Source organism: Schistocerca serialis, chromosome 4, assembly GCF_023864345.2.
Source record: "Schistocerca serialis cubense isolate TAMUIC-IGC-003099 chromosome 4, iqSchSeri2.2, whole genome shotgun sequence".
In the NCBI taxonomy this organism is placed as follows: Eukaryota; Metazoa; Arthropoda; class Insecta; order Orthoptera; family Acrididae; genus Schistocerca; species Schistocerca serialis.
Window position 1 is genome coordinate 436,047,489 of NC_064641.1, and position 12,744 is coordinate 436,060,232.

At 38.0% G+C, this 12,744-nt stretch overlaps 1 protein-coding gene across 1 annotated transcript in view; it reads right to left on the minus strand.

Annotated features, from left to right (window-relative positions):
- The window catches only part of LOC126475045 (aspartate aminotransferase, cytoplasmic-like), a 76,730-nt gene extending 75,551 nt beyond the window's left edge, over positions 1-1,179 (minus strand). Inside the window, exon 1 of the mRNA XM_050102592.1 lies at positions 995-1,179. Coding sequence (XP_049958549.1) covers positions 995-1,106 — 112 coding nt within the window. The 5' untranslated portion in view covers positions 1,107-1,179. The remainder of the gene's footprint in view (positions 1-994) is intronic.
- Between the last annotated feature and the right edge of the window lie 11,565 nt (positions 1,180-12,744).

A 12,744-nucleotide genomic window follows, 5' to 3' on the forward strand; every position in this document is an offset into this window, starting at 1 on the left:
AATGCATCACAAAATAGCATTTTTTCAACTCTGGGTAGTCAAAGACATATGAAAGCCTACTGTGAATCATTAAACATTATGTAACATTATGTAGGCCTATATACTGTGTAAGATAGTATGTGCAGAACCTACAAATTGTCTAGATTATAATCATAATGATGGGTTCTATGTTACAAGTACATAGCTGCACAAAAGGTAATTTATGGGACCAATAAAAATCGCAACCACAGTTTTAATGTCAGCCAGTTTCATAATAGTTCTCAGATAACAGTTATGTAAAAGGTTCACCTTACCTGCACCAATCACATACAGAATATTTTGAATTCACACATGAGCCGTGAAGGGGAAATAACATAAGCAGTCAGAAACATTACGTGCACCTCTTAACATACTGCAGAAAGGAAGATCATAAAGCTACCTATGCCGAAAATGGATCTTGTAAGATCATACATTGCCTTCAGTTACTGCAGTAATACTTCACGGTAATGTGTTTCCTTTATTATGATGAACTCTGGAAATTTTAGAAGTGTTATTATCTCTGTGATATGTACTTTAACAAGCATTATGTCATTGGAAATCTTTCCCCTATGCTGTAGTGGTCACGAAACGTAGTTTTACGTAGGTTTATTTGCACGGTATTCCCTGACGATACAGGCACCCTTGCCTCGAGTAGGCACAATTATAACAACTGCAACAGTAAACTCTTGTTGTGCATACGGTTGTTCTCAGTAGGAAAAGCCCGTATCAAACTAGTAATAGCAACTAACACAAATTCATTACTGCTACCTTCGAAACTTCAACGAATTAATTTTTTTCATATTTAACAAAAGTGCAAGTTACAATCTCAATCATTTCTATAACTGGCTCACAAGTTTATTACACCTCACTGCTGAAAAATATTTCTGTCACACACGTTCGTCTAGAATGATAGACACGCACAGACTGGTATATCTGACATTTTTCATGTCACAAGGAAATACACAACGACACTTACCTCCTATAGTTAAATTAGCTTTATTAGGATGAGAATCATCTAAATATGCTTTATTTAATGCAAAAACTTCAATGGGAGGCCCAAGCTTTACGCCAGAAAATCTGGATGACATTCTACTGCTGCCAGCCGATAGACCACAGTACCACACCTTCCACACTTTTTGCTTGACTGACCTTACAACGACCTCCAACCAAAGCATTTGATACGAAGAAAACATGTTCTGTCGCGACTATGTAAACAAGATTCCTGTCAAAACAATCATTTCTACAGACTTGTAGCGAATCGTCGTCAGAACATAGGAACCCGCAACTTAACAGTGCTCCTTTCTGTTTCCAATAATGTGAATATTTTTCACAGAATAAATATTCTATTCTATTCATTGTACAGTGCTAGTATTTTCACATTGCTTGTGAGAGGAAACAGTGATTTAAGAGTAATCGGTCTGATCCGAACTGTCGCGGATCAAGGAATAGGGACAACACAACAATCCATTTCAATAATCACACAACAGAACGATCATGGAAGAGTTTATTGTGAAGACGGTCAGACAATCTAAGTTTCGAAAACACACAGACTGCCAGGCTGTATACTTTGGACAGAATCAAGAATTTTTATTCACCATTGATAATTTTACCATGAAATTGGCTTCGGCGTTTTAGTACAATACAGGCTTTAGTAACGCATAGAAGAACATAATAAAATAATGCCAGTTAACTATAGTAGCCTATACATATTAAGCACAGCAGCAATAAAACACCCTACAGGATAATATTTAAGAATTTGCGTCAATAAGTTATGCTATAAAAGAGTATGGTGTAAAGCCTTTGCATAATAAAGGGGTAGAGTGCATATACATGACGTAATTATACAAAACATAAAATAACTATACAAACAACCATAGCGCATAATAATACAACAAACTGTAGGAAAATTTGTTAAATGTTAATATCCTCCTCAGGCATCTCAAAGAAGTCTTTAATATGGTAAAATGAGTGATCTGATTGCCAGCTGTACCCCATAATTTTTAAGAAAATTTAGATCCATAGATCTAACAGAGATTGGTAATTTGTTGAAAATTTTGTGTGGGTTCACTTAGCGAGAATTTCCAGTTCTTGCTAATTGGTGCCTTGGTATATCCAAATCAGCCTTAGCTCTGGTGTTGTGTTCACAAATTCCCCCATCCCCCCCTCCAGCAGCAAATTTTGGAAAATTATTTTATAAAAATTTATAATTTTGAGTATTCTGAGCCTGAAAAAAAAGAGGACAACATTGAAATGAAAAGAAATGGCGTGTGACGAGGGCCTCCCATCAGGTAGACCGTTCGCCTGGTGCAAGTCTTTCGATTTGACGCCACTTCGGAGACTTGCGCGTCGATGGGGATGAAATGATGATGATTAGGACAACACAACATCCAGTCCGTGAGCGGAGAAAATCTCCAACCCAGCCGGGAATCGAACCCGGGCCCTTTGGATTGACATTCCATCGCACTGACCACTTTTTTTTATAAAAACATTTATTAAAAAAAAACAATGTTACACATTCCAAATACATACTACGCTATACATACATGAAGTTATTTAAACAAAACGGTTTGATCATTTCAATTACTCCGACATTAAGGAAAGACAGCAGAAGATTGTGCTACTGACTAATTACCAGAAAGAATTAAGTTAAACATCAAGAAAAAAAATTTAAGAGATTCAAACTTCAACCTGAAGAAGTAAAATCTGCACTTTGAATTACATGAGCTGCAATCTTCACAGAAGTATAATTTCTTTATGATGGATATCAGCAAGTTGGTGGGATAATTTTAAATATAAAACAATTTAATAATCATATAGACAATTTCTGAAATACTTGAGAATGGCGGAAAGGAGATATATAATAAAGTTGACTAGCCTTCCAACTACACTTTCTGGACATTAATTGAATCTTAAGTATCTGAAGTGATCAGATCTATATAATCAGTCTTTCACTGCGAAACTGACTTATGCATCACAGTGCAAAAATGAACAGGGCAATGTGCCAGCCATTGAATATTACATTTATCAGATAGAATCTTATGGTTTTAACGAATCGATAAGGACATTTCTATAAAAACTGTCTATTTCCAAATTTCTAGTATAAGCCAATAATGCACCTTTAATGTTTTGTGTTTTGACACTATTAGACACACAATCTCAATGTCACATAAGTTCTGTGCATTAGCTTATAAATATCAAACTAGTCTCTGAAGTAGAAAAAGCACACATCATAAATATACTGTAAAATCTTCAATAGTATCCTTAAGGTAACTACAATACATCACTGTCAACACAGTCTTCCATTTTATATTAACCAATGCCCATTCTTTCAAATACAATTTTTAACATATTACCGAACTATTTCTTGTGATTCAAATAACTTCTAATTTTGTGGAACTCACACAGCATGTGTACCTTGAACTCTATGATGCTATTGGATCCTAATTTGTTAAGGATATAGTTAACAAAATTTGCCAGCAACCAGTACACAGCATTATTTTTTGCTTCTGGGAAATAGCGTGCTTCAGGCCTGTGTATCAATGACAGCGATATATACTCAGGGGATGTTCTTGTAATCAGAGCTATTTCCTCCAGGATCCACTTCCAACTATTCATGTGGCCACTGCAAGTATATATATGAATTACTGTGTCAACTAGATGGCATTGTTGAAATAAATTTGTTTCACAGAGTCCGATTGCATGCCGTCTTTCATTGGTGCTAACTATGTTGTTAACTGTCTTGTACCATGACGTTTTTATATTAGACGTGAGCACATAAGAACTAATGTTTTTTCCAAATCTCAGTCCACTCAATGTTTGGAAACTGTCGTTCTATTTTGTTTCTTCCTTCGCTTTTCTTTCGTTCCCGCATTATGGCTCTCGATGTTAAGTGTCGAGACTGCCTGAGTTCGACACTGACATAACTAAACTCAACATAGAAAATCCTCACGTGCTGTAGGCGACTGTTGATATTCTGCACGTCAATCTGAGGAAGCAGGCTTGGAGGTTTAATGATCTCGAAAAGTTGGCTGGTTACACTTTCTCACGGGTCTCTTATTAAATTAACTTGCCTTTTGATAAAAAGAGCAGAGGCTTTATCTGTTATATCAGTTAATCCTAGTCCACCATTTTTAGGATCTAAAGTGGCTACTTTAGCAGGTACTCTGAACACTTCACCTCTCTACAAAAAGTTGGTGATTTTGGACATTATTCTACTTGGTATCATTCTTGCTATTGTAAACAGCTGGACAGTATAATAAGCCTTAGCAAGGATGCATAAGTTGATATACTGTGTTCTTTGAACTTGGTTCATATATCGAGTTAAATTCTCTACAATGGCTCCTTGCACTTTATCTGGTGCAGCTTTCCAATTTAAACCCGTCATTTTCATAGGGCATGCTGTCAGAGTGATCCCAAGTGTTTTATGTTGTCAGACTAATTTTGCACACTCGACGCTGATATTATCAAAACCTCTGAGATTTAACATCTTACTTTTTTTTCGTTTGCATTGGCTCCAGATGCTCTACAGTACAAATCAATCACAGTTGCTAGCATGGTTACCTTGTCATTATTCCTTATAATGACCCCTATATCGTCAGCATAGGTTCTTGTAACTGTTTTATTTCCTGATAATATTAAACCTTTTAATCTATCATGGACATGTCGGAGGAAAGATTCCAGCGAAATGGCGAAGAGCGACATGGACAGTGGACTTCCTTGAGGAACACCTCGTTGTATTTGCATCGGCCTGGATTGTTGACAATTCACCGCTATTTTAGCATTTATTCCAGCTGCTATGTTCTTAATCAACTTTATGATTCTATCGTTGAAACCTATTTTCTTTAATGTCTGTAGAAGATATTCATGATTTACTACATCGAACGCTTTATAAAAATCTAAAAACAATAAAGCACACTTTATGTTTGTTACAGAAGTTATTGCAATGATATCCCTGAATTCTGCTAGATTTTGAAAAATGTTTCTGCCTTGTGTGCAGTTCTGATGTTGACTAATAATTTTATCTGTAAGGCATGAAATTCTCTTGTTTATTATTCTAGCTATTAATTTATAATCAGAATTCAGCAGTGAAATTGGACGAAAATTATTTAAATCTTTGTTTCCATTATTTTTTGGCACCAGAACAATTTTACTCTCCTTTAACTCAGCAGGAATCATTTTACCCTGAATAACCTCATTTACAATGTCTGTGATTTTCGCACCTACTGTTGGCCAGTAACGGATGTAAAACTCTGCTGGCAGACCATCCGGTCCTGGGGATTTTTTTGGTGGTGAGGCGCACAGAGTCTCATACATGTCTTCTTCACTGACAACCTGGAGAAAATTTTCGTTGTCATCTTCTGTCAGCTGTGGGGCTAGGATGTCAAGGAATTCTTCCGAGGAAGCATCTGTACTTTGATGTACAGAATAAAGCTCGCAATAATAGCGATAAATCTCGTCCATGATATCCTGCTGGGTTCTGAGAATCGTACTGTGTTTTGTTCGAATTTCATCAATAAAAGTCCTTCTCTCGTTTTTCGTATACTTCACTAAATGATATAGGGAAGTAGTTTCATCTTTTGCCTTCGATTTTATTTTCAACCCTTCCATTTGACTTCTCTTGATATTATGTAACTTGGCTTGGACTTTTTTGATGTCTGCTATCGGAAGTGAGGAACCTGCTGAGACATGATCATATAGATCTCTCAAAACGGAATACTAATACTCTATAGTGCATTTCATTTCCCTTGCGCTCTGGGCACTGTATTGAATAACAGCTTTCCTCAACTTTGGCTTTGCCATTTTAACCCACCAGTCAATAGCAGTGGCATATCTACTACAGGCTCGTAGGCATATTGCCCATGTTTCTTTAATCAGATCTTCTAAATCATGATTTACTAACAAGGAAGTGTTCAAATTCCACTGATTCTTGAATCGGCGAACCGTCTTGTTAGATTTATGCAAGCTAAGACACTTGAATGGTCTGAAAAGTACATAGGAATGGTTTCTACTTTGGTCACAGAAGTTTCAAGATTTTTAGAAATATATAGTCTCTCAATCCAGCTACGTGATGTTGCCATGACGTAAGTGAACTCAACAGTGGAGGGGTATTTGATTTCCCATATATCCTTTAATTCTAAACCAGTAACTAGTTGTTTTAGTTCACTTGAGAAATTAAAATTAGGTAACTGATCTTTTCGATTTAAAACACAATTAAAATCACCTCCAAGTAATAACTGTCTTGGCGATTTCCTTAACAAGTGTATCAGGTCATCTTCGAAGAAACGTGCCCTGTCAGCTCGATGAGAACTTCCTGAAGGAGTGTACAAGTTGATGATAGTCACATCATAGATATTTAGTCCTATTCCCCTTCCGGATTCCAGTCGTTCCACCTCGCTTACTGTAATCCCTTCCCTCACCAAAATAGCTGTTCCAACACTTGTTTCGGGAGACACATATATGTAACTGACAAAACCGGGAATTGCCAAATCCGAAATTATAACTTCTTGTAACAGGGCAATAGCAGTCGTACAAAAATTCCTTAAGGGCCGATAATTTCAAACCAGTCGTGATTTTATTTATGTTTATAGTGGTGACAGAATAAGATTGCGTCATTGTGCTGTCACTATGTACTTGTTTTGATGAACTAATTCAGTTTCCTGTGATTCAGGGTTCAGTTAAGCTGTAACAGTTTTCTCGGAAGGCTGAACATGGAATAACACTTCAATCAGTTTATTAGTTACTGTCCCGTTTTCTCCTACTTCTGTTGTTTTCTCTTGTAACGCAAGCAGACTGATTTCCTGGTAAACTTTCTGATTTTTCTTCCAGTGATTCGTGTATGACCGTTTCGGACCGAACGTTCTTTGGGCTTGGGTCGCCCCTACCGGATTTTCCCTTCCCTTAGTTACGAGCTACATTCTCATTTGGTTGCGTCGGTATTTTACTTCGCGGCTTATCTGGAGCAGCAGCAGACGCTTTCGCAATTTCGGTTGCCGGTGCCTGCTCCTAGGTGTTGACCGTGATTTCAGTTTGGTCACCACTTCTTCGTTGTTTATTAATTTCACTCACTTTCTGATCGAGGGAAACAAATGGAGACTGCAGTTTTGCAACCTCTCCCTGAATTTGTTTATTAACAGATAGATTCTGATCTTTGCAATCGGCTACTGCACCTGTTGTTTCTTGCAAATTAATGGTGCATACACCCCCTTCATTTTCTGGTACCGTATGTGTATTATCTTTCTGTTCATTATTTTCCATTCGCATTTTGCCTTCAGGTTCCTCTGCCTCCTCATCGCACTGTTTTTGCTTGCGAAGTGAGGGACAAGACAGCTCGTCCTCTGAACAACTATCAGTTTCCTCCAGAGGTCGTTTTTTCGGTTGCGTTTCAGTTTCACGAGTAGTGGCAACAGGGTTTCCTTTTGTTGTTAACGGTGGAAATTGACTGTTATCGTGAAGGGAGACATCAGATTGGCCCGCTGCGTTAACATCCTCAACCAGTTGTTCTGGGCTATTCTTTGGTAACAGATCATTTAAGGTAAGCTTCTGACGCTGTATCAAATTACTTTTAAGAACAACAGTTCGTCGCGGACATTCCTGTCTGAAGTGGCCGGTTTCGTTACATATATGACATGTAGCTTTCTGACCTGTATAAACAATTTGTGCCTTATACCCACAAAAATTATGTGAGACGGAATATTCGTCTTAACGTCCATCTCTACACAGCGGACCCCGTTAAAACACTGCAGTTTAAAGCAAGGTGACCATCTTTCATTTGCAATTGATTTAACATCTCCGTAGTTCGAAAGAGCTTCCTTAATCTTATCATTTTCAATTCCAATGGGAAGTTTCAAGACCCGAACGGTTTTGTAATGAATGTCCGCTCTACAGATGGAAACCTTACTTTTATAACCATTTCTACGCACAAACTCTACTTCATAGCTCCACTTTCGTAACACTTCATCAACAGTCGAAGCACTGATTAACTTCACAAAAACACAGTATTTTTCCTGATCCAGTTGCCAGGTACGAACGGTTTCAGAATTTAGACCAATTACATGTGTAATCCAGGCATCTATTTCCAGGGATGTTGGCTGAACAGGACGGGATTCCTTGTCAAAAGCAAATACCAGAGTATTCTTCCTTAGGTTTGTAGCCATGGTTAATCCAGCGAAGCAATGTCGGTTAAACAACTGAAATTCCAAGTAGCAGCAGCAAGACCAGAAAGAGCGATCAGATCACAAGGAACAGGAACGAACACGGAGATTAACGGACGGACGGCACTCGGCGAAGCACAAGTACAGCGATGTAAACATTGAAGCGCAGCGCAGCAGGTAACAGCGGCCACTCGCGAGCGCGGCTGAAACGCAACTGCCACTCAGCTACCGGGGGCGGACAGAGGACGACAGTGCTCCATAAGAACTGTTTTACACATTATGTGTAAGCCTCCTGTCTCTATTTTTAAAATATTTTTGATGTGAGGGAAGTGTCCCCATACAATCAGACAATATGACGTGTGTGACTGGAACAGTCCAGAGCATGTCACCCTAAGGTAATCCAAGCTCACTACACTTTCAAAGAGATATGACACACAAAATGTTTTTTCACATACCTATCTCAGTTGTTGTATTTTCCACTGCATAGGATTGAACTAATTGGATCAAGACTCTCTTTGACTATCCAGGCAGACACATTATAGGACTAGGCTATATTCATAACTGTGTCATTGCATGTAGAGCTTTGTTGCAACCTTTCGAGATGAAAAAGTATTCAACATCTGGAGAGGACATCTTTTCTACCTTCAAATTTTAGTTTGTTTTTTAGTTTTAGTAGGACTACAGAACGACATGACAATTTTTTCAGAGTCTACTATAATTTCTCTTCCACAAAAATGCCTGAATATAGTCTCAACAAGCTGTCACGAGTCTAGTTTGTCCATGGACAAAAAGATAAACTCCTGTGATGATTAACTTGGAGAGGAGGTGTTCTTGTGGGATTTGAGGATGGATATCCGATAGATATATTACAGCCTTGTGTATGTACCATACCACTATTGAGGAAAGGGTAGGGTGTCGTGCTAATTTCCACTGGACTCTGCACCGACTTTCTATCTAGTACTTTTCTACAGTCCGATAACGGCTGTATGACCTGGAGAGGGATGAAAGGTTGGGGGCTCTGTAACGATGTTTTGAAAAGATTTACAATCTCATTGGTTGTAGGGCACGCTAGAAGTGCAACTGCTCCAAGGGAACGGCATATTTTCCTATAAATAGAGTGACAACCAAATAAATTTAAACTGCTTAGTGACTGCTAAATCTACAGATTTCCCTGTGTGATTTTAATGACAAATCTGTGGTTATGTAGAATTACAATAGTTTCTAGAAATACATCAGAAATATTAAATGAATGAGAAGTGGAGATTCCAGGAGGGGGAAAGTGCCACCTCTTGCCCGGCACAGATCTATCGCCTTCATGGATGCCTATGGTCGTCATACCTGTGTAAGTGGTTTGAGGTGGGATGGATCCACAGGCTTTATGTAATTATTATGTCTACATCTATACTCTACAAAACCACTCTATAATGCATAGCAGAGGGTATGTCACACTCTATCAGTTATTAGGGCTCTTTCCCATTCTGTTCACAAATGAAGCAAGGGAAGATTGATTGCTGAAACGCCTGTGCTTGATGTAATTAGTCTAATCTTATCTTCATGATGACTATGTGATTGATACATAGCAGGTTGTAGTATATGCCTAAATTCATCCATTATAATTGGTTCTACACAGGAACGATTCTAGAAGTTGATCAATTGGGGGGGGGGCTAATGGCAAGAGGGGGGCGGGTTGAGGGGAATGAAATATCGCTTAATAAAAGGAGAGTTGGGGTCCCCCACAGACAAATTGGAAAAATTTGGTGTTGCTTAAAGTAGTTTTCGGTAACTGATTTGGAGTTCAGGGTAAAAACGTGTCTACAGAATGTGTGTGCTTGAGAAAATAATACAATTTGACCCAGATGTCAGTGATTTCAAAGTTTTTGTCTGGGGTCAGCAATTTAAGTGTTGGTACACATACCTGTCATATTCAGCTTTCTTGATTTTTGTAAGTGGTAATCGTACATTAATATACATCCAATGCCATTCTTATTCTTTTATTAACATGTATTTGAAATACATTGCAACCTACATTGCTACATAATTATTAAAAAGATGATTGAATCTGTTGAAGTAATATATTCGCTGATTTCTGAAGTCATTTCATCTAGTGTAATATGAAACTCCATTTGGGGTGGGGGGGCTATAGCCCCCCTCCCATTGCCACCGCCCCTTGTCCTACAAATTTTCTAAGCAGGCTTTCACAAGATAGTTTATGTCTATCTTAAAGTGTCTGCCAGTTTAGTTCTTTCGTCATCTCTGTGACACTCTCCCATTGGTCAAACAAATCTGTGACTATTAGTGCAGGCCTTCTTTGTATAAGCTCCATATCCCCTGTTAGTCCTGTAGGGTAAAAGTCCTAAACATTTGAGCATTATTCTAGGATGGGTCATGCGGATGTTTTGCATGCAATCTCCATTTGCAGAGTGATTGCATTTCCCCAGTATTGTACTAACAAACTGCAGTCTGCCACCCATAGGATTATTTAGGCCTACACAGACTAGGCAGGTACCTAGGGCGACGGATTTTAAGTGGCGGTCGATTTTAATGGGAGTCACATAAGCTGTTACTGTTTCTACAAAACATTTTACTCACAACTCTTGAAAAAAGAATGGAAGCTTAACTCACAATGGAATGGATATGAATAACATTGGCAACAATTCCATTATGCACTTTATTCAGTGTTGTGCTTTCTCATGTAGTATATGTTTGGAATGGTATTCTCTTTGCTCACAGTTACACTTTGTGATGGGAGACGCCGCTAACACTGTCATAGAAATAGCTGGTGTCGACACTCAGTCGTGCTCATTCGAACTTCCGATTTCAAAGAAAATACCGCCAGTCAATCTAACAGCAGGCCGCTTGATTGGCAGTTCAGTTTAATTCGAAACTGTAAAGAGTGCAGTTGTTTAGTGTTTAGTTTGTAATTTATATTTTACTATAAACTATTTTATTACTTTAGGTGACAGACAGAAAAGAGAAACTGTTTCTTGGTACCGAAAAGCCCCGAAAGATAAGCCAGTGAAGAAAGAGGAAATTACGAGAAAGAGTGCAAAAATCATTATTTGAACATTATACACAGCCAGCTAGTTACAGCTCGAGTCTACAAACATCGGAGTGTGCAGTACAATAATGTGATGAACAACAACGAAAATAGTGCAGCATGTGGTTTATCACAGTCAAACATATCCGATATTAGAAACAGTAATAGTGATGCAGAAACAGTCAATTCAGTTGACTCAAATGACGCATATAAAGCAAGTGATGATAGTGATTCTGTTTCTGACGATCCTGCGAACTGGATAATAAATTAATTCCTTCGCAGTCATATTGCTAAACAAAGTCATGTGGCACAGAGTAGGGGTTGTGATTTCAGTAATTCAAGCTGACTTCGCCAAGTACTAAAATAAAGATTTGTTCTTCAGAACCTTGAGGAATGGCGAGAAACAACAAATAGCATTTTTAGAATACTCTCAAAGCAAGGGTGGTGTATTTTGTATCCCATGTTTATTATCTAATGGAACATCACAGTTTGAAAAACCTATGGATGATTTAATGACTAGAAAAATAGTCATTCCCAAAGGACTGCCTACGAAACTTCTGCTGATCACAGGAAATGTGAGTGAACTCTTAAAGCTGGAGGACAAATCACAGGGAGAATAGATAAGGAATTAATGTCACAGCTTATGACTAAGTAAAAATATTGGAGGGACTTGTTGAAATGGATTGTTGCCGTTCTCAAAAACTTCTCAACACAGGGCCTATTTTTAGGGGCCACAACTATGGGTTTGGATAAACACATTGCAGAACTTTCTAGATTGAACGACAGCTGACAGGAGAATTCTATTCTTTTCTAGCTAAACATATAGAATTTCATGGAAACAATGGAAAAGGGAGCATGTCATATCTTTCTTTTTAAATGCATGAAGACTTTATATCAATTAATGGGTAGGAATAATATCAACTCTGGAAGCTATTCGGGATCCTGAAACTCAAAAGCCTTCACTAGGATGCGAGATAACTGGAAGGGTGAGCAGTCTGCACCGTCTGGAAACTGCAATAATGTCAACATCTTCGTCACCGATATTGAAGAGCTTTAATGCTGAAAATAAATTGCTGCAAAGTGTTGATGCTGGTATTGGGACTGTAGTAAAGTTGTATGATTCTTCAGTTTTCCAGAGAATCGTTCTATGTGTGACACATATAGAACTCTGGCGTCGAAAAGAGGAAGATAAATAAGCACAAAAAGACACAAAAAGGAAAAAGTCAAGAAAATTAAAAGTGACAAAACAGCCCAACATAATATTTCTGTTGAGGAAAGGAAGATTTTGGACCGAACACATTTCTCGTTATTACAGACAAGTTGATATCTGAATAGGAGAAAAAAACTGTTGGAAGAGCTTTATAGCAATTTTGAATTCCTAAGTAATTTTCCTGGATGAGACAACACTGAACAACTGTAGTGTGCTAGAAAACTGCAACAGCATTACAAAGATGAGCTGGACGAATTTTTGAGTGATGAGATTATTCATTTAAAGCATTATGTGATTTGGAGATTGCACTATGAGTATCTTTGTCAACT